The sequence below is a fragment of the Epinephelus moara genome, chromosome 2 (assembly GCF_006386435.1).
Source record: "Epinephelus moara isolate mb chromosome 2, YSFRI_EMoa_1.0, whole genome shotgun sequence".
In the NCBI taxonomy this organism is placed as follows: Eukaryota; Metazoa; Chordata; class Actinopteri; order Perciformes; family Serranidae; genus Epinephelus; species Epinephelus moara.
Genome location: NC_065507.1, coordinates 33,916,149 through 33,938,550, shown reverse-complemented (window position 1 = coordinate 33,938,550; position 22,402 = coordinate 33,916,149). Strand labels below are relative to the sequence as shown.

General features: G+C 40.2%; 2 protein-coding genes across 4 annotated transcripts in view; both read left to right on the top strand.

Annotated features, from left to right (window-relative positions):
* The first annotated feature begins 98 nt into the window (after positions 1–98).
* On the top strand, positions 99–16,553 carry LOC126399731 (heterogeneous nuclear ribonucleoprotein L-like). Of its 3 annotated transcripts, none has more exons than XM_050059952.1 (14): positions 99–229; positions 1,926–2,041; positions 2,310–2,547; positions 2,878–2,963; positions 3,515–3,611; positions 3,957–4,029; positions 9,036–9,068; positions 9,683–9,751; positions 10,178–10,425; positions 11,318–11,439; positions 11,774–11,975; positions 13,280–13,337; positions 15,443–15,553; positions 15,939–16,553. In XM_050059952.1, the coding sequence occupies exons 1-14, from the start codon at positions 152–154 to the stop codon at positions 15,995–15,997; spliced, it is 1,590 nt and encodes a 529-aa protein (XP_049915909.1). In that variant the 5' UTR covers positions 99–151; the 3' UTR covers positions 15,998–16,553. The 3 variants fall into 3 exon arrangements, with proteins under 3 accessions (XP_049915909.1, XP_049915899.1, XP_049915917.1); XM_050059942.1 differs by having other exon boundaries at positions 9,680–9,751; XM_050059960.1 differs by lacking the exon at positions 9,036–9,068 and having other exon boundaries at positions 9,680–9,751.
* A 1,375-nt stretch (positions 16,554–17,928) lies between these two features.
* ech1 (enoyl CoA hydratase 1, peroxisomal) overlaps positions 17,929–22,402 on the top strand; it is a 7,318-nt gene continuing 2,844 nt past the window's right edge. The window contains exons 1-7 of the mRNA XM_050032693.1: positions 17,929–18,312; positions 19,572–19,740; positions 19,968–20,056; positions 20,137–20,261; positions 20,708–20,756; positions 21,040–21,104; positions 21,479–21,549. Of these exons, the coding sequence (XP_049888650.1) occupies positions 18,276–18,312; positions 19,572–19,740; positions 19,968–20,056; positions 20,137–20,261; positions 20,708–20,756; positions 21,040–21,104; positions 21,479–21,549 (605 nt within the window). The 5' untranslated portion in view covers positions 17,929–18,275. The remainder of the gene's footprint in view (positions 18,313–19,571; positions 19,741–19,967; positions 20,057–20,136; positions 20,262–20,707; positions 20,757–21,039; positions 21,105–21,478; positions 21,550–22,402) is intronic.

Genomic DNA, 22,402 nt, shown 5'->3' with positions numbered 1-22,402 from the left:
CTAAAGTCACGGATAGACTGACAACTGCGTGAGCCAATGACAGCGCGCGGTGCCGCTTTACAGGGCGTGGCCACGGGAGCCTCGTTTTTCTTGACTTTTCCGTCCATTTCAGTTCATCGTCACTACCACCATCCTTTTTAACCGGGACAACATGGCTGCTACAGCGAGCCGTTACTACAGCGAAGACGGCAGGGCAACGAAACGACAGAAAACCGACGGAATGGCCACGGTGAGTTTTTTCTGTGTGGGCTGCAGTGGAGGATTAGTTTAAGTTACATAACGAGCGCGCTCGGCTCGGTTACGGTGCTCGTGGTTGAATTTGATTCATTCAGATGCGCGCGTGGAAAAAATGTGTCACGACGCGTCCGAGGTCAATAAATAATGTTTGTGTGGAGGCTCATCGTGCATAACTGTTGTTTTATGAACGTTTCACGTATATTATACATGGAGGGTTTACAAGGACACAACTTGAAACATGGAGAGCACATATACCTGTGCTGTGCTGACTCTGGGAACGTTGAGGGCGGTTTCCCCCGGTCGGGCCTCGCCTGAGCCCGGCTTTGTTCTAGTACCGGTAACGGTTAGCACTGTGCTAGCTGTAAGCTGCTCATTGTGATTAGTCTGGGCAGCGTCACAGCAGCCGTGTGAGGTAGCACCTGAGTCTTAATGTACATGAAGGTTTACTCAAATCGATATTGTCTTTATAGTCGGAGAGAAGCGTGTTAATTAAACTATAAACTAATAAATGGCAAATACTGGCCCCTCCCCCAACAATAACCTGAGGTAATTAACTTAAGTATGTCATGTCAGGGCAAATACAGAACAACAAATGAGCAACATAATGTGTGTTTTCTGTTTTTTAAAAACCGTTACTTGTTATTAACAAAGAATGTGATTCACCCATTCAGAGGTGGAAGAAGTAGTCACATCCTTTCTTTAGCTTTTCAAGTGCCAGTACCACACTGGAAATACTCCATTACAAGTAAAAGTATGCATTTAAAACTTTAAGGAAAGCATGTAAGTATTAGCAGAAATACTTAAATTGCCAAAAGTGAAAGTAACCATTGTGTGTAGTAATTATCTTTTTTTATTATTATATATGATGCCTTTTGATTTAAATTACTGCTGCATCAAAGTGTGTGTTGCATTTTACTGCATTAGATGTTTATAGTATACAAAGTACAGTAGAAAGTTGCATAAATTGGGGTGCCTTGCGTTTGTTCTTGCGTACAGTACTTGAATAAATATATTTGGTTACATTTCCATCACTGCCCTCCTTTATTTTCTTTCATTAATTTCTATGGCAGGGACAAAAACGTGAATATTACTTTGTAATTCCTGTCCCTCCCTAAATATCTGTTAAAAAGTTCATATACACCCCAATAAATATGCTCAAAATAGCACAACACGCATCCAGTAATAAATATTTCCATAATATAACACATGGTAGTTTGCTATACTACTTATAGTACTACCTGTCTATACCTGCACACACCTCAGGTTACAGTTTTTTCCCCACCACACCAGTTCACCACAGTGGTTTTATTTAATTCTATACTCTATATAGGCTTATGTATATTAAATTTTAATTCTATTTAAACCTCTGTACTATTTTGTCATGGATTCTCATTTTTATTTGCATGTTCTTTTATACAGATTTTGTAGTAGCTTTGTTGGAGGGAGCCAGACAACAAAGATTGTATTGCCAGCGACTGCTTTTCTGTTGCTGTGGTGCATGTGACGAAAAAGGACTTGAAAATACAGTCAGTGTTAAATATGTTGTAAAATATTGCAAGAAATAGCAGAGGACAGTTCAAGATGAACAACAAGATTGCAGCAGTGGCTCCCACACATGTGTACTTGAGATAAGACGAGTGTAAATATTACTGACCATGTTTGCTCATTTTCTGTTTTCCTCAACATAGGGATACGAAGATCCTCACAAGACCCTTCCGTCTGTGGTGGTGCACGTCCGGGGGCTGGTGGATGGTGTAACAGAGGCTGACCTTGTAGAGGCCTTGCAAGAATTTGGAGCAATCAGGTAGAGGAAGAGAACAAGCTTAATTTGTGTGAAAATGCACACACACACACACNTGTGTGTATATGTATATAAAATACAGAAATGCGTCCCTTATGATTAATAACACTATAATGAATGCCTGTATTATAGCACAGCACTTTGTCAGGTTTATGGTGGGTTTAGTTAGATTGCATTTATTAAACTTTGTACCTTCAGGTGAAATGGTTGCAAGACGAGTTCACAGTATCTGCCATTTCATCTAATCTCTTGTTGTTGTTTTCTCTTGTAGCTATGTCGTGGTGATGCCCAAGAAGCGCCAGGCACTGGTCGAGTACGAAGACATGAATGGATCATCCACAGCTGTAACCTACGCTGCGGACAACCAGGTTTACATCGCTGGCCACCCAGCCTTTATCAACTATTCCACCAGCCAGAAGATCTCCAGGCCGGGAGACTCTGATGACTCCAGAAGTGTTAACAATGTACTTCTGCTCACCATCATGAACCCCATCTACCCCATCACCACGGTAAATGCGAAGATTTGCGCTACTGTTTATCTCTTCACTAAAAGTGGGGTGCTTCTCTCATTTTATGATGATGTGTTTTTAATTCTTAAAGAGTAGCAGTGCCACTGTAAGGGCTGCATTTTGTACCAGGTTGAAGGGGATGAAATGTTAGTAGTATTAAGCAGAAGTTTGTGTACAAAAAACAGTTAGCTAATGTTGTCTCTGCAGTTTGATCCTGCATGGATCAAACTGCAGCATTGTTGTGCTCGCTGTGATTTCTCATTTGCCATTGTGTGGTATCTATATACTGACGAACTCAACTCCCTTTTTTAACCTGGTACATTTTGACAGGATGTCCTCTACACCATCTGCAACAACTGTGGGCCTGTCCAGAGAATCGTCATCTTCAGGAAGAACGGTGTCCAGGCGATGGTTGAATATCCTTTTCCATGAGTGCTATTTTAACAGGAGGCACAATCTGATTGCTGACTACCAGATTTGCCACAACTTTACAAACATTACGTGGCCCGCTGGATTTTCTGCAAGTTGTGACACGCATAAAAAGAACAGTGGCTGGTGTAGTTGAATAACGAACTTCTTTGGTATGCTATGTCAGTTAGAAGCGCCTAATCTCAGGTAACAACCAAACCTGTTTGAAAACATGTAACATGTAGGCGTATTTCACAGTTGCAAATAATAAAACCCTGTTAGCCAGAGTTCATTGGTGAATGGCTCATGGCATCTGTTAACCATGAGTAGGCTTATGCACATGCAGGCATTATGGGTACCCGATGAAAACCATTAGTGGTCGAAACTTAACCATAACCCTGTAGAATTACAGAGGAGCTCGGAACAACATACCTGTGTGCAGGTATTTTTTTTTTTTTTTTTTTTTTTGTTCTTGTGTGACGTCTGTTAGTCTGCATTATCCTTCCTGTCATAAAGACAGTCTGGTACATCCCTGTCTTGTCCTTAACTCTATCATTACGTTCGACTCTGTGCAAAGCGCCCAGCGAGCCAAGGCATCACTCAACGGAGCAGACATCTACTCTGGCTGCTGTACACTGAAGATCGAGTACGCCAAGGTACAGTCGCAAAACAGCCAGTGTTAATAGCCAAAATGAGTGTGGTGGACACAGAACAACATAAACACCTGTACAGTATAACACACACCCAACACATTAGCCCTGTGAGGAATGTTCTGAGTAGACAACTCGCCCCATGACAGCTTAATTAACACACGTTTTTTTTTTTTTAACTGCAACACTGTAAACATGGTATATCTGTTTACCAAAATGGCCCCATCTCAATTTGTCTGTATATGGAGCAACTTCATGGTAAACAAAATGAACATACTGTGAACATATATCAGGTTAAACTTTTACTGTGTGTATTTATGCTTGTTTTTATAAAAAAAATTATTTCCTCAGCCCACTCGCCTGAATGTGTTCAAGAATGATCAGGACACCTGGGACTACACGAACCCCAATCTGGGAGGCCCAGGTAAAACCTCAAACACCATAACACATTCCCAACTGTTTGCTGAGCGCCACACACTGCTAAGCATCCTTACTGCCACTATGGGGAGTTTCAGCAACACCTTCATTGATAATGCTACTATATAGATTTAATTTGTGGTCATTATACTAATATAGGTTTTTTGTGATGAACCTGTGTGGCATTATGACTGAAGTGTTGCTTGTGGTCTAATTCTTACACTTTTCAATACACACTGATCAGGGTCCATATGCAGGAGTGAAAAGTCTGGGGAAATGAGGGCTTGATGTGAATAATGTTAGATAAAAGGGCTTGCATAATATAACATTTTCACTAAACTGTTATTTAGGCCAAAAGCATTCAGTCAAATTCACCTTCAACATTTATTTATTTATTGTGCATTTTGTCTCTTTCTTGGTAAATTACACTCTGGTTGTAGGGAGGCATAGAGGGAGACAAAGTGAAAGTGAAAATGGAAAGAAAGAGACCATGGAGGGGCTGAAGTTGCTTTATTGTGAACATGTAACCAGTATTTCATTTAAGAAAAAAAAGTTAATCGTTAATACCAGTATCGCAACACCCCTATCAGATAACTCTTAACAATTCAGCCATAAAAACTTAATGCTGTGGAAAAAAACAAAAGATCACGAATGTGAAATGAATACATACAGTTCCTGCTAAATATTTTAAAGCTAAAATGTTGAACCCTGCTGTGTGTGTGTGTGNGGGTGGGGGGGGGGGGGGGGGGGGGGGTGACAGGAGCACATTTGCAGACAGAAAGATGACTGTATCAGATCAACTGTATTTTTCAAGGTCAGTCATCAGTGACTTTCCTGTAAGTGGACACGTAATGTTTGGAAACAGTATGTTCATCTCTGTATCCTCAGGCTAGCATTCTTGTTCCTTGTGGCATGCAGTTGTTCTGGTTTCCTTGACCTAATAGGTCCACACTGACAGGGTGTTGTCTTCACTTACTTTACATTTGGAAGGTGTCCGATGAAAGTGTATACAAAAACAATGTAGCAACAACTGCAACGAATGAGACTGTGTATCCAGTTTTAGCACCTCAGTTGTAATTATTAATTATTGCAAAAATAAATGTCCTTCCATAAAACTTCCACTGGCCCACATCTCTTTGACCAATGTCTTAGTTCAACAGGTAAAGTCACTGCTTTGTAATAATACAGTGACTGTAAACACATTTGTCAGGTGAAGTACTGTGAGTCAAAAGCAGTTACTGAACACATGCCACATATGTAGCATCTTAGCACGGGTTGGACAGTGCTAATAAATGAGCATTGAATCTTAAAAGACAAATTTATCCATTGTTGTTTTACACTGTCTTGGTCAGGCCCACCTATAGCCAGTGGGAAGATGTGTTAAAGGGGAAATTTGCCATGTTTTGCGTATATCCAATTAGTGTGGATGGTAAATCTAGTCAATTAAAGCACTAAATTCCTCAGAGCTGTATTGACAGAAAAGGCTGAGTTTTCCCTCTTGCAACAGCCTTAGTGCAGTGCCTACATGCAGCAGGATGCATTGTGCCCAAGCTCCTGATGCTCAGCCCCCAGATACTCTCAAAACCCACCCAGCTTGTTGAGGTGGGCATTTCAAACATGGCTTTGTTTCCAAAAAGTAAAGTCAACTTAATTAAATTACTTCATTGTTTGACTAGAACACCAAACAAAACAAGAAAAATTGAATAACACTAGTTTTATCAACTATAAACATGCCCATTGTATAGTGCCTGGAAGCCGCCCCACCCTACCCTATAGCTATTACTTTGTTGGCATAAACAAAGCCTTAGGTGACAGAAACTCTCAGTGATCATTTGCCCTTTCAGCCCTGCTGGTTTTGGTCATCTTTTCCAGTTTATCTGTGCGATCCTGAATAAGATCCTCTGTGATTTTTCAACTGGCCACAGTTAGCCAAACAGCCAGGGACTGACGAAATATTCACACATTTCACTCAGACTCAACAGAAACAAAGTAAAACTCACCCTAGCCACCATGGTTAGTTAGTGCACTGCTCCAAAAATCACCAACTCCAGTTTGGCTAAATTAAAACTCTAAACTAACATAGGTAGATGTGAACTACTCCACGCGCTGTATTACCCCACTGTCTCTCAGCTGATTGCAGAGCAGCGTCTCTGACTCATACAGGGGCAGAAGCATAAATGAAATGCTAATAATAAAACTGTTGATCCCCTATATCCCTTTTTCAGATAGATGGATATTATTGATTGTTTGTGGTCTTAGACATGAATTACCGGTTAGGCAAATGGCAATGAATGTTTATGTCCTCATTCTGATAAGTGTAAAGGTTTTTTTTGGTTATGTGTTTGTTTGTTTTTTTTAACCCAGTTGTAGTGAAAGCAGGATAAATGAGACTGAAACAGGACTGTTAAACTTAAATTACATGGGGTTCCAGTGCAGTTGAGTTTTCTGTCGGTCAAAAAATCAGCCCAGAGACAGAAGACAAGAGGTGCTGCTGTCCAACAGGATGTTTTTGTTTCCTCTTAGAGAAACTGTTTACATATTTTTAAGTCATAAAGACACAACTAAGTAGTATTCAGTTTTCTTTCTGCCGCATTTGCTGTTCCTGCCTTCCTCACCACACCTGTAGATGTTGCAGGGGTTTTGGAATCTCTAAGGGTTAAATAAGTGTATTGGTTTAAGTTAAAAATTATAGCACCATTACAGTTTTTAACAATTCAGGTAGGGCTGGGCAATATAAGGAAAATTAAATCATTCAGTGTTTCAGTAATATGGATATAATAGAACAGTCTGGTAAGTTTATTTCTTTTCACCAAGAGTGATCCTGGTCTTTTCCACTGTCATCTAACTTTGATTTAAAAATTTCCCTTTAGCTGTGTTTTAACTCGACCAAAAACATACTGAAACCTAGCACTTGAGTCCCACTCAGTGCAGCCAAAGTGGGTTTAATATTAAACAGAAAGTGGGTCTGGTTTTACCAGACCAGGTGGTTTAACTCAGACGGATGACCCTCTTTTTGAAGTGTGATATGTCTGAGAAGTGAGATCAGAGGCAAGGACCAGTATCAGTTAACAGCTGCCGCATCATGTAACCCTTATCTCCTCCTGATAAGTCGGTGATCTCAGCAAGTCCAAAACAAACATGCACAGGAGGGAGAGGCAGATACATGCTGACAACATCACCACTCCGCAACCACCATCTCGAGTATCCACTTCTTCAGTGAGGACACAGCCACTATCATACAGAGGGCCAAACGTCCCCTGAGATACACGGGGATAAACTACAAGGCACTACCCATTCAACATGACGATGTAGGACTGATATACCACTCATTCCTCATCTCCGCATTCAAGACCCACGAAGACAACGCACACTTCTAGAGGGTGGGGAGTTTTGGGCGCTAAGCTACACTTGGGCCCTTCCCCCTTCTTCTTTCTCACCCACTTTGAGACACAAGACACATTGAAGCAGGCCAAAGCTTGCATCTACAACCTCCCACTGTCTACACCAAATGGAGACTGATACCAGAGAAGACACAGCATCCACCCAAACAGAAGGTAGTGACAGACATCTCAGTACAACAGCTGATGCATACTGATATTAACCAGTTGTAAAAGCCTCAGCCCTTCCTGTACTGTTTTGGGCCACATTGCTCGTCATGCTTGTTGACACGAAAACAAAACACTCAAGCAGCACACTCTCCGACACTCGCTGACGCCGTTCCAACTGATCCAATAGATGACTCACACCCCTGAATCAAGCTGTAGCCAGCCACATTGGAGTCAACACAAGACAACTGATGAAGACAAGACACTGCTGACAACACCGTCAAGCACACTCAGGCCCATTTTTGGTTTTATGTGTTTCCTCCCACATGGAGTTCAGCTTTTCTCTCTTGCTCTTTCTCCTCATCTCTTCATCTTTCCCTCCCTCTGATTTTCTTACTACATGCATCCCTGTTAAGCTATCCCTTTTTTGAGTGCAGTTTTTTTTTTCTTGATATTTTAAAGAACCTGTGTAACACCTTCCATGTGATGCAGGTTTGGCAATATGCGGCTAAGAGGAGCCATCTTCCCCAACTGAAATGTGCTCTATGGCAGCCTCAAGGCCTACCCGTGGGCGCTAAGCGGATTATACCAAAAAGGAACAAAAAGGATGGAAATGCCAGCCAAACGGCCAACCAACGCACCAATGGGCGTTTCAACTTGATAAAACCAGGAATGGATCCTGAGGTGGAGAGTTGTTTCCCCAAAAGAGGAAATGGATAGGAGTATGGAATGAAATGAATTGAGTGGAGAGTGGTGGGACTACTGCAGCAAATATCTTCCTCCCCACTGTTTGTAAGCATGCAGTAAGTAAATCGAGACCCTCCTCAGGGAACATAACTGCACAGCACCACATGACCCCAAAGCCCAGCACCCAACATCGCCACACAAGACTGACATGACTCCATTTTTCCCCTCATACAGGCTTAATCTTTCTTTCTCGAAGAGGGTGTTGGTTGGGGTTCTGTCGGAAACTGCGTTTCTAATGTCACTCAAACCTACTGTGTGTCTGTTCACTATGTCTTGTCCCAGGAAATCCCATCTATACGTGGTTCCCTGGACTTTCCTTGGGAATTAAAATCATGTTTTTAGAGAAAGGATGTGAACTTCATATTGATTTTATGTAGGATGTGCTTGACTCATGAACAGCCCACAAAGCGAGGAGAGCTTGTCATCCACCAGCCACAGTGGCTGCTGGTGTCCAAAATTTAATAGCTGCTTTTTATTTTAGTTGCCAAATTGCTCTTAGAATCTGGAAGAGCCTGGTTGGTCACCTGCAGAGGTACCAAGCCATCCGCATTCATAATCAATGCATTTACCTCCCAAATGAGGGCAGACAGCTTTGTCATGAGTGGGTTCACTGCACTCTCCTGACATTTAAATGGGGTGATTTCACTTTTGCCCGGAAAAAATGTACCTTTTGATTAACCCGGCTTCCATTCTGATTGTGTATGATTGTGTACCTGTACAGATGGTGATGCAGATGGCAATGGGAGCAATGCAGGTGTGTGTGAGCGTACAAACTTTATATTTAAATTTAGTCATTTGTGATACTTATCCAGAGTGACTTTTGTTTGATATCCTTTTACCTTTTCACTCTTAGATCATCAGCATCCGCTTCATATTTGCCATTCCCCCCTGTTCCGCTTTATATGCTAAAAGTTGATCATTGTGGATCAGGGTGTGTTTTCAGATCATTCCCATAGAACCTAATATCAGTCTTGCCATCTCTTACATCCCCACGCCTCCCTCCCCATTTCTCTCGACCAGTTTTAATACAGAGCAAGGTCGATCACTAAGATAATCTGAGCCACTTGGTTTGATTGTTGGAGCCTGTTTGGAGTGTAATGTGGGGGGAGGGCTATAAATCTCTGTTAAATGGCTCTTTACAGGCAAGATGAATCAATCTTGAAATGCATGCATCTGTCTCAAGTACTAATTAAAGTCCTTGATAAAAACACCCATGACAAATTATTTACCTAGTTCATGGTGTGCAATTCGAGGCAGATTTTGACGTCAAAATGTCATGATACCATATCCTAAATGCTCATATTTACCTGTAACTTTTCCCTTCTCTACCCTTTCTCCTCTTACTTTGTCTTCCTGTTCTCATAGAAGACGTGAACGCCAACCCCAACAAGCGCCAGAGACAGCCTGCTCTGCTGGGCGACCACCCTCCAGAGTATGGTAAGGCTCTCACTCCCCTTAGGAACAAGGAAACACACGTATAGACAAAATACTGAGCTTTACTCTTCCATACTCTGATGGGCAAAGTCACAAAGAATGTTGGCCGCTGATAGTGCCATGAATTGGGCAATCTGAAACACTGCTTGCGCTAAAGCTTTAAAGGACTACTTCTGTTAATACATTTTGTGAAGACAGTCTGAATAATTAAAATTCATGTATTTAGGTAAATGTGAGTTTATAAATGGGTCCTCCACACAGTGGCAGTTAAGTGATGCTGTCGTCATTTTTAACTGTGACTATGTATTTATGATAATGAGACCAAATCTTTTTCTCGAAGCAGTTGCAAAGCTTTCCAGGAAAAAAAGTTCTCTGTTGATTTGACCGTGTTCATTTTCTGTTCTCTCACTTGCTTGCCTCATTCTTCAGGAGGTGGTTACCATGGCTATGACGAGAGCTACGGATCCCCACCCTTTGAGGGTCGCCGCATGGGTCCACCAATGAGAGGGCGTGGAGGGAGAAGCTACGGGCCAGGCTACGGACCTCCTCCCCCTCCTCCTGGAGAGTATGGTGGCCACGCTGAGTCTCCAGTTGTCATGTTGTACGGATTGGACCCTGTCAAGATGAATGCTGACCGTGTCTTCAATATCTTCTGTCTCTATGGCAATGTGGAACGGGTCAGTATCTGCCAGTAGATGTGTCTGTTTTTGCTGTGAAGGGGAAGAACAGGCTTTCCACACACTAAGATTTGCAAGCTCCCAGGTTTTTATCAGGGTAATGTTGTGATCAGACAAACATTCATATGGCTACAATCACTTGATACACAGTAAGGAAATAACTCGTGATTTCTTTCTCATTTTTACAAAAATTGGTTTTATGTCAAGTTCCTCATTTAAATCTGATCTAGTTTTGCTGTGAGCAGCGGTTGTTATGTTTCTATGAATAGCTGCACTAACAATAGTAATGACTTTGATTTATCACTTACTGTCAGGCATTAAAGCCCCTCACAGACAAAACAGTGTTGGAAAAACAATGATTTATAATGTGGCACTGTTTTATTCGATGATTTATCCAGTTTTATTCATCTGGTCAGTTTTTTGTTTGTTTGTTTTTTTAAGAGGAAAGAGACCTCTGTGGATAATTCAGCTCCTAGTAAAAACCTCCTGAATAATGAACACAACTGAACAATTGAAACTGGGAATTCACGCTTGGTACACAGGAGAAGTTTCAGCTGCAGTCCTCACTGCTGGATGCCACAAATTCCTGCACACTGCTCCTTAAAATGACAGGCTGAAGTCATCAATGGGATGAGGTCTAAAGAATAAAACAATGGATTATCAGCTGAAATCTACTCTTTTTAAAACAAGTGAGTCGGTCATTCATGTGACATGGGTGGAGCTGTTCTGCATAACTGGAAGATTAAAAACTAATTTGATTCTAACCATCCAAAACCACACACAAACACACCCTTGCCTGTAGCCATCATCTCACACTCAACTGCTTTTGTCTGCAAAGCAATCTTGTCTCTTAGGGACAGCTGTTGATCCTTCCCCCTGTCACTTTCCACAGGTGAAGTTCATGAAGAGTAAGCCTGGGGCAGCCATGGTGGAAATGGGAGACTGCTATGCAGTGGACCGCGCCATCACTCACCTCAACAACAACTTTCTCTTTGGACAGAGACTGAATGTCTGGTGAGTTCATACTATCCAGTTCCAAAAATATTTCTGTTGTACAGAAGTAGGCTGAGGTATGAGGTACTATGCCTCGGGCGTATTCAAACCACTGAAGCCTCCTGAATATGGATCAGATTCATACTGTTCTTGAAATGTAGCCGTCAGGTCACACAACTGATGAAGGAAGGAAAAAAACTGCACAACTCCTAATATTAATATAACATTCTTCATATATCATACAACTCATTTGTAGTGTATCAGGATTGTCAGTGCTCCAGCCTCTCATGGTGTCTCTCCTAACTTGTAAAAAAGCAATTTTATAAATGAAATTTATAATCTTCCCTCCCTGCAGTGTGTCTAAGCAGCAAGCCATTGTACCTGGTCAGTGCTATGAGCTGGAGGATGGCTCGAGCAGTTTCAAGGACTTCCACGGTTCTAGGAACAACCGGTTTACATCACCAGAACAGGCGGCCAAAAACCGCATCCAACACCCCAGCAACGTGTTGCACTTCTTCAACGCCCAGCCAGACGTCACGCCAGAGGTTTTCTCTCAGGTCTGTAGAAAGGAAAATATGGGGTGGGTGTTTGGAGGAGTGTCAGTTATGTAAACACACACTATCACCTGCATTGTCTTGTTTGTTAGGAAGTCAACAGGCAGAAAACACTTCTTACCACTGCTGACTGGGCTCTTTTACATTGGAATTTGCGTATGGCCTGTTGATGTTAGATTCACTACTAAGCATCTGTATAGTGCGTGTGCAGTTGTGCATAGAGCTGAGTATTATTTAAGAGATACCAGTACCCTTAAAGTGATAATTATATCAATAGAATACTTCATCCGATACCCATAATATAAATGCAAAGGTGTGTAGTGCAACCATAATTTTGAACGTTTTGGTGGCATCTCGGCATGCTGAACTGCCAACTCTGAATACAGCGTGTTTGATTTCACCACACCACAGACTGCATGGGTTGTACCTGCTGCTGTGGGAGGCAAACTTGGGTTTCCTGATGGTGAAGGCATGACCTGCCCCACACTCCCTCTGATTGGCTGGTAACAGTCGCTTTCGTTGGTTGGGTTGGTTAGGTTTTGGCAAGAGGAGTGGGATTAGATAGGGGAAAAATGTCAAGGTAAACCAGTCAAAGGGAAGAATAAGGTGGAGAAGGGCGGGTCGTGCCTTTCCTATTCTGTGAATCACAACTGTGTCCAGGTGTGTGAGCTCTGTGCTGGGTATAGTTGGTTAGAGTCTGCCCACTGCATAGTAATGGGGCTCACTGTTAGCATCAAGCAGCTAACTTATCTTAGGGGTTGCTCTTTTGGTGTCGGTGTGAGTTTGTTTGGAGTGTTCAACAGCTCGGTGTGGGATGTTACCTGCTGCTTCTGTGTTAGCCCAGGCTAACTGGAGACATTGAACTGACCATTTGTCAGAAGGAGAGAGGCTGTTGAGACGGCAGCAACGGAAAGTTTGCTTATCTTGCAAAAAGTCAGGGCAGTCCAGTATCAGCACCCCAAAAAAGGGACTGAAAGCGGGTATCATTTGACTGGTGAAGTTTTGATTGCACTTGGTTCTGGGGTATTTCAGTCGATACATTGAAGTATTGAGTACTGATACCCCGCCCTTGTTGTGCATAAGGGTCAGGATAACTTCAGAGAGCTGCTGCTCCACACTCTGGTTCAGGGTGCAGCCCCTGAGCCAAAGAACGAGTCGTTAATGAGCACACACCCTCTGAGTGGAAGATCAAGTACGTTGGGAGGGGGGGTAGATTGGCCTGAAGAGTAGTTAATGAGTTGGTTCACTAGTGATGGGCGAGACCTGTTGTGCATGCAGTTCCCTAATATGTGTTGTGTTCTTTACAGATTTGTGAGGAGATTGGTGTTAAGTGCCCTGTCAACGTCAAAATGTTCACAGGAAAGAGTAAGCTGCTTTGATTCTGCTAATTGAGATGTATATTGATGTTTCGATAAGGTATGCTTGTGTGCAGAAAAATTATAGTTGACATCAAATGTGTCTGTTGTCACATCTGAGGGGTATTCCAGGTAGGAGGTTCAGCAAACTCTTGAGTCTAACCCTGAACTCTGAGTTGACCTGAGATGGGAAACTCTGAGTTACCGGTTCCAGAACAGCTGATTTGAGTTAGTTCAGTCAACTCTGAGTATGTTCAGTCTGAGTTAAGCCGACAATAAAAAGCCATCATCAATGGAGCTCCGACTCTACAATTCACCATGGCAACAGGTAAATAAAAGACAGCGCCTCCATTTTAATCCAGTGGATGTAGAGATATCAATGCATGTGTAGCAGACGGTGCACGTTTATCTTTAAAAGAAGAGCCTGAGTCAGAGCGAGGAAAGTGTCAATAAGTTAACCATAAAGTTAATAAAAAAGTTTTATTCAGTGTTGTCCGTTTATTCATCATTTATCAGACTTACATTTCCTTAATGAAGATAAAGTGGTGGAATCTGACTGTGTATCAGGCTGTAGATACATTACATTATATTAATAATATATAATAATATATTTGTTCAGATTTAATCTGATGGGGAAAAACACAGGAGGCAGCAACTGAAAAATAGGAAGATTTAAAACATATAGGCTAGGCTATAGATCAAAGACATAAAGACATGACTGTAAACTCACAGTCTGACCCAGTAATAATATGTTTGGTGATTTGCACTTGAAAAGACGTTGAGGTTAAAATACAGTAGATTTTAAAATGTTGGACATCTATTTGTATCTTGACTCAACAGCATTCAGTGACTTTATTTCAGCTACAAATGTAGTAAATTTAAAGACACTGAAATGCTGCACCATTGCTCACTCAGAAATATTAACATATAATCCCCAATATTAGGCTATAGGAATTATGTTCCATCAGTGCGACCAATGACATCAGTGATAGAGATCATTAGTCATTGATACTACGTGTCTAAAGCTTCATACCGATTTTTAAAATTTAAATAATTAGACCTACACATTATGTGCAACAAACATTTGGGAGCTGCTCTAACAGACTGACAGTCTAATCCTTGTGCACAGTGTTATAATAAATATAAAAAGGACAGAGCCCAGCAATCAATAGTCGTGATTTAAACGTATTGGCTATATTTAGCTCCGATTTAGTCTAGCTACATGTAACCCAAATCTAGCCGATTTAATTTTGAAATTGATTAAATGTAATTTTCGCCATTGCAGATGGCGTGCAGTATGATATTCAATCATGTATGGAGAGTCAACAGTAATTAAAATATGTTTCTCTCCATTTTTTTGGACATGGTCTCTACATAGCCGTATAATTGATGACGTCTACACTTTGGCTATGGTTAGACGTCTACCAAATTTTCATTGACAGCCCAAATTCAGCCGTGATTTAGCCTAGACGTCAGGTCTTCATGTAGCTAGACGGCTATTACCGTGATTTAGCCTAGACGTCAGGTCTTCATGTAGCTAGACGGCTATTAGACGTTTTTTAAACCAAAAAATGCTTGCTGGGAGGTTTGATTCTGAGCTGGGGATGAATTTTCGCTGTGTAATATTTGAATGTAAAGACAAAAACCGATGTCCAAAGAAATGACTGATGTGCATAAATTCAGTAACTTAAGACAGTCCTGAGTAACAAACTAATATCCAGCAGGATTTAGACTGTGACAGACGGTAAATCTCTGCCAATTAATGCGCTTCCATACAAGCTTTGACACGGACTGAATGAATGAGGAAATGAAACAGCGTGTAAGAGGGAGGAGACAGAGAAAAACTCAGGGTTTATTGAAGAAAACCTGTCAGCGAGCAGGTTAGGTTCACAGAGTCTGTTACCATGGTGACTGACTCAGAGTTTCAGTTACCTCTCTTTCTGGAACGGATAACTCAGAGTTTCCCTCATCTCAGGGTTAACCTACTCTGAGTTTTCACATAACCCGCTTTCTGGAATACCCCTCTGGAGTCCCTCAATAGAAATAAAGTCAACAAAAACAATGTAACAGCCAAGCTGCAATATGTGATGTAAATTTGAGCCCTTTCCCCACCAGGTGGTGCAGCTCCCAGTGACCGCAGTGCTTCAGGTCTGCTAGAGTGGGAGTCTATCAATGATGCCATGGAGGCCCTGGCCATGATGAACCACTACCAGATGAAAAACGCAGGTATGACTGAGACTGAAATTATTCCCATGAACCTTTTGGTGTAGGAGAAGGAATTCAGATTGAAAACAGCCCTGTGTTTAAAAATACATAAATAAATAAATAAATAAATAAATAAGGTATTAATGTTGGCATGTTGTTTCAGGTACCTTAAAACTCTGCAGTTTGAGAAACAGAGTCATGAATTGGAAGGCTTTTCACTGCACAGTGGTTTATAAGGCTTTAAGACGAGTTCATTACTCTTTCATGTTATTAAGCAGTTTCTTTTCTTATTCCAATAAATATAAAGTTAGAAAATAAAACGTAAAACTTCCCAGAGAAAGACTGGTAGATCTTATGTGTCTTGTCTCTTGTTGCCTAATACCAAGACTCTTCTCTCTGTTTCCAGCTGGTCCTTACCCGTACACCCTCAAACTGTGCTTCTCCACCGTTCAGCACGCCAACTGAGTGCACCCTTGTAGCCAGAAAGATGGAGATTGGTCCACCATTCCCATACTTAGATGTACCTGGATCATGACTGCTTGCACCACACCTGGAGAAAATTGATTTTCAAAAACACCTCAAATACTGTGAAATAATAAATTTTCACAATGTAATTGATCCCTAAAGTGCAAACTCCTCATATTTGTTATATTAAACAGATTTAACAGATGCTAAAAGGCATTTAGAAGTTTTGATATTTATGCCCCAGATGTGGTTTATGGAGTATCAGTACCTGTGTGTCTTCATATTAAGTTGTCCTTTTTACTTTTTGTATTATGCTTATTCAGTAACCTGACACGTGAGAAAGTGTAGTTGACAGAATTGGTTTTATGCTCAGGAGGTTCAGTGGCAGTGGACAACATGGTTTTTGTAAGAGTTGTCTTTTGAAACTTTTATTATTATAGCTAACTTTTTTCTTTGTTATTTTAATTGCTACCTATTCAGTTCTGCGTCTCCGTGTCTGATATGCAGGTGGAGACTTGTTTTGTTCTAAGAAAATAAAAAATCACTTTGAAGTTGAGTTTTTTTTCTGAATTTCCTGTTTTTATGTCACTGTGTTTCCTGTCTGTTCTGTAAATGACTTTGATGCATTTTGAACTGTTTTCACACTGATTCTCAGCCTGAATGTAAAACATACTTTACAGTGGTTTAGTTTATCTTGGGTGGACCTTGAGAACAGCTATGGTATTTTATGGTGGGCTATCAAGACCTTGGTTATAGCAAGTATCAGTATGACGTGCACTCTAAGAAAGTACACTCAAACCAAACAGGAGCTGTCGGACACTAATGCAATGCATCAAGGGAATGGAGGGCCTGCTCACAAGCTGGAAAGATAAAGAGTATTGTATGTCATAAAAATACAATTAAATATAGTATGGTATGTCATAAAATTCCATTACAAAAGGTCAGTATAGCATGTCAATGTGTCAAAATTTCATAAAATGATATATATGTGATGAATATACAAACAAGGTCATAGAATGCAATGTCAAATATTTTTTAAAAAGTGTCATTTCATTAAAATAAAACTCATGTCAAAGATATTTTTAAAATAGTAACTATGAAGAAAATATTAAAAGTCAGTATAACGTCAAAATGGCAAAATTTCTTTAAAGAAGACCTCAGTATTCTATGGCATTAAAAAGTAAAAATTTCAGTATAGTATAAGAAAAAACAACAGTATGTTAAAGAAAAAAAATCAGTGTATTCGTAAAGATTTAGTTTTAAAAAGTATAGTTTATCATAGATAAGTTGTTTAAAAAATGTAAAAAAAAAGTCAGTATAGTGTCATAATATTTCCCCTAAAAGTCACAGTTTAGTGTGTCATAAAAAGGTGTCAACATTTTATAAAAATCAGCATAGTATGTCATTAAGATGTTTTTTGTTTTTTTTAAAGAAAGGTCTAGTGTAGTATGTCGTAAAATTTAGGCAAAAACAGTCAATAGTATGGTATGTCATAAAGATAATTTCATTTAAAAAATCAGTGTTTAATATGTCAGTGTCAGTTCATTAAAAAAATCATAGTATATAGTAGGTCAATATCAAATACTTTAATAAATGAATTGAACGGTATGATATGCCCATGTGCATACATTATACCAACAACACATCAAACCTTTGTCTCAAACCAATAAGGTATTTTTATCATGTAATGGTTGTATTATTCCACAAGGTGGAGCCATGCGCTGTGAAATTATGTATTAGTTAGACAATATTCATTAATGGATTCAGTTCATTAAGCAGTTTAGATATTTCAAAATCAATTCTCAAAATTTCTGCCCTCCAACTTGTAGTATAAACATTTTGGAGTATGTGACCACATCACATCAGGCTGTGATACATCCTCCAGCGGTGATGATCCGGGTTTGGCTCTCGCGTTTGAGCCTCGTCGGCCACCGTATCAGGCTAATTAGAATAGAGGTTGAGTAAAGTGAGTAAAGGAGGGGTTAAAGTGGGTCATGAACGTTTTATTCATAGCATACACTTTTATTATATTTGCCAGGCTTCACCCTGCAGCCTAACTTTTGGTACTGTGTTTTAGTTTTTTGTAAGTTTGTTGGCGCGAAGCTAGCATTAGCACCAAAGAGGTTTATAACTAGTTAGCATTAGCTAGCATCACTTTAGCTGCATGCTAACGTTATTCAACAGCACAGAGAAGAGACAGGTGAGACAGGTGAATTACTGTAGTTCTCCCTGCTGACGTTATACCGATCACTGAAGAGTCTGCAACGTCCAAAGGGCGATGTTGTCAATGATTGCCCGGTCAGTCCTCACCAAATGTAAGTGACAGTGCTTTGTTTTGCTCTTTTGCTGTGTGTTTTGTAATTAATGAAAATGTGATTAAGATTAAGAAACCTCACAATGCATCTGATGTCAGCTTCACAGCTGTGTTAGCTCGTGCTACTTTGTAGATACATGATTATTAATATTTAACTGTGTTAAAAAGCTCAGGAGGGCTCTGTAGGTGAAAGGTCACCAGCATTAGTTTGCAAGCAACATGCTGGGCTGTGCTGCAGAACTCATCTCTGAAGCTTTAATACTTTATTCATCAAGTAATATGCATGTTCAGGAACAGCTACCATGCGGATTATTTTCCTCGATGAATAGTTAAGTCCATGAAATGTGATGAATAAGCAGAACAACTGAGTTAATGTAAATCAATGGCAGTATACTTTATAATTTTAAGGCCATGCATGTAATTTGTGCATTGTGCAAACAGCTGTGCATGTGCATATTAATGAGTCTAGCGGTGCAACATTGCAGATCTTGCTGAGGTGGAAATGACATCACATGTTATTCATTGTCTGGTATAATAAATTAGTCTACATACACAGGTGTTTTTTATGTGCATGTAGACAGACAGATAGGGGTGGGAAATAACCTGAATTTTGAATTAAAAAAAAATTTGTATTGCACTTTTGCAGAGGTTACAGGAGTGTATTAAACATTAGAAAATGGTAAAAATCTCAGTTTGCAAAAGCCCAAGGAGATGTTGTTAAATGGCTTGTTTTCCACTAGTTAAAAACCTAAAATTGTTTATCAAACAGAGGAGCAATAAAAGCATTACATACTCACAAATTGAGAAGCTAGAAGTTATGATTCTTTGGTCTGAAAAACAATTTTAAGGATTTATTGATCATCAAAATTAATTTTATGTGGATCAACTAACAGATAACTACTCAGTGTTGCCGCACCTTCTGTTTGCTACCATACAAATTTCTTGTACTGCTATTTCCCCTGTGTGACACTTTGTACTTCATGTATGTTGACTAAATGAATGAAAAAATCTGTATTTTTAGATTCTTTTACAGGATAGTCTGTTTTTATTGCAGTGGAAGGAAAACACTACAGGATTGTTATTGATAATTTCTTTAACTGAATTTTTAAAAATCTGTCCAAACCCCACAAAATAGCAAAAAACTTCCCTCACATGTTCTTCAAATGTCTCATTCTGTCAAATCTAAAGTTACTGTTACAGTTTGTCGTCCTCAGAGGATTGGGTGGTGTCGTTCATGTCATTCTGTCTCTGTCCTCTCAGACGGGAGGTCCTGCCTGCCCAGTCAGGCTGTGGTCAGGGCCATGTCGTCTTCAGGAGGCACCTCCTCTCCTTACACCACCCTGGCCATCAGTCACCCAGCAGAGTCCATCACACATGTGGAGCTGCACCGCCCGGAGAAACGCAATGCCATGAACAAAGCTTTCTGGAGGCAAGAACCTGTTTAAATCAATATGTCCAAAATCACACAAAACAAAGCAAGTCTCCTTCATAAAGCAACAGTTTGTCCTGAAATCACAAGAAATATATTAAAGGAACTAACATTTAACTGATAATCAATAGTAAACCACTGGAATTCATGATTGAAGCACTTGTATACATGTATTTCTATAACAGTTAATCCAACACTGATCAGGATGTTCGTCATTTTTCTCTCAGTGAGATGGTGGATTGCTTTAATGCGATAGCTGCAGACCCTGACTGCAGAGTGGTGGTGGTGTCTGGAGCCGGGAAGATCTTCACAGCTGGTGGGTATCGGGCTGTTTGCATTTTTTTTGACTGTATCGTCATAGTAAAGTATCGTCATCTGTGCTGTGTTGCTGTCCAGGTATTGACCTGATGGACATGGCCAGTGACGTACTCCAACCTGAGGGTGACGACACAGCCAGAATGTCCTGGAACCTGAGAAAAATTATCACCAAATATCAAGAGACGTTCTCCGTCATAGAGAAGGTCAGCTTCATAATGTGTTCAAATCTGTAATTTTATTTAAGAAATGTGACATCATATAACCTTTAACCCCCGCTAGTTGCTCTGTCTACAGGGGAAACGCCAGATGATACTGATTTTTTTAGATGGGCTTTTTCTCAGGTTGCTAAAATATATTTTGCTGCCGCCCTGTTGAAGCTCTCTTCAAAGCCACCAGACTCCTTTTGTCAGAAACAGTAATTTTACCCTGCAGAATGTTTTCACAGTGTGGTCTCAGTACTTTTACTTAAGTAAAGGATCTGAATACTTGTACCTCTGGTCATACCTGAAGAGCGGTTGTGTTTATCACATTGAGGAATTACAAGATTGGACTGGTCACAGATATGATTATGTATTTGGACAACATTGAAAATATTGGGTTATCAGTTTATGTTCCTGTAACATTATTGATTATTTTTTTCTTCTTGTAGTGTCCAAAGCCTGTTCTGGTGGCCATCCACGGAGCCTGTGTTGGCGGAGGTAGGACATCATCATCACACTATCATAGCACAGCCATAAATAAATTCAGATTGTAAAGACCAGGGGCCTGTATCACAATGTGAGATTTGTGGGTTTATACATCAGTTACTTCTTTCTGTATCACTACAGTATGTAATCACTTCAAATTAGTAAGCCTGGCGTGCTGCAAACATTGTATCAGAGGACGGTGTGTAACTTAAACTGGTAGAGAAAAAAACTTGTGAAAAGCTTTAGTGAGTTCACACACCTTCATGTTCACTGTGGATGTTGTGCTCTGCCACAGGTGTTGATCTGATCACAGCCTGTGACATTCGTCTGTGTACCCAGGACGCCTGGTTCCAGGTAAAGGTACGTACACGTCCCAACTAATTTTCATAATTTGGAAATGTGGTGACGTAAATGAGGAATATTGCTTGAAAAAAATAGGAGACAGATGAATAATTATGATAAAAGAAAAAAATGAAATAAGCTGGTTATATTTGTTTTTGTCAGTTTTGGGCCCCCATGTAAAACAAACTAATTATTGAATTTAAATGAAATGGGGTTTTTTTTAAATATAAAAATAGAAATAAGTATATAGCATTTTAAGTTATAAAGCATCTGCAAACATTGTATTTTGTAGGAAGGACCCGAGTAGATTGTATCCATGTTGTATCGGAGGCTGCAGGTCATGTTCTGATGCAATACTTGTGAATGATCTGTCTTATCGGTCGACTTTACAGGAAGTTGATGTTGGACTTGCAGCAGATGTTGGAACTCTCCAGAGACTTCCCAAAGTCATCGGCAGCCGCAGGTAAACTGGCTACAGGCTATATGTAGAAATACATGTGATGTAGTGTGCTAAGCATTTAAAGTTACAGACGTCATCAAATAACAATGACCAAATTATAGCTGCTGCGCAGCAATGGTCGGGGCCGGGCAATTTTAGGCAAAATTAGGCAATTCTGAGCAACAAACACACTAAAACAAAGCATATCACAACATAGAAGTTACATCATATAATTATGGCATGCCCTTCAAATTGTGGATGAGTGGCTGAAGTGATCAGACTCATAATATACAAAGGAAAGAAAAAACTCAAGAACAAGAAAGTAAGAATAACATTAACTGCTAGCAATTATGAACAAACTGGCCCGATCTAGCTTGAAGCTAAGCATTATCCATGGTGACAAAGATGAAAACATTTTTTAAAATGTAAAAGTAGCTATTGGATAGACTCTGCATATTGACTGATAGCTAAGCCAAATAAACAGGGAAAAGAGACAAGGGATAACAGGGAAAAGTGTTGATAAAGAGTATTTGTCTCTCCGCAAAACTGACTGGATCATAATTATTTTAACCTTGGTAGTCTCTAATCCACATAGCATGATGCCTGAACAAGGACTTTCACATTAGAATGTCCATTCTGCCTTAGCTGAGGCTTGAACGCTCAACTTCTGAGACTGAGGTCCGTCTTCTATCTCACTGAGCTAACTGACAAGTGACAGTTCATGTGTGGCTTCACAAATTGACTAAGCCAAGCATCAGGGTGCCAGACAGTAGCCATCCATGCCATGGAAAAGCACATTTCAAAGTGAAAGTTCCAAAGCTGTAGCACATATGGTTGATTTGTTATGAATTTTCAAAGTTTTGAAATTTAGAGGCTT

Excerpts from the sequence above, each read along its gene's own strand:
- LOC126399731 (XM_050059942.1), top strand. The coding sequence starts at position 152 with ATGGCTGCTACAGCGAGCCGTTACTACAGCGAAGACGGCAGGGCAACG. Across the intron at positions 2,042-2,309 it reads CAAGAATTTGGAGCAATCAG|CTATGTCGTGGTGATGCCCA; the intron begins GTAGAGGAAGAG and ends TTTCTCTTGTAG. Across the intron at positions 11,440-11,773 it reads GGACAGAGACTGAATGTCTG|TGTGTCTAAGCAGCAAGCCA; the intron begins GTGAGTTCATAC and ends CCCTCCCTGCAG.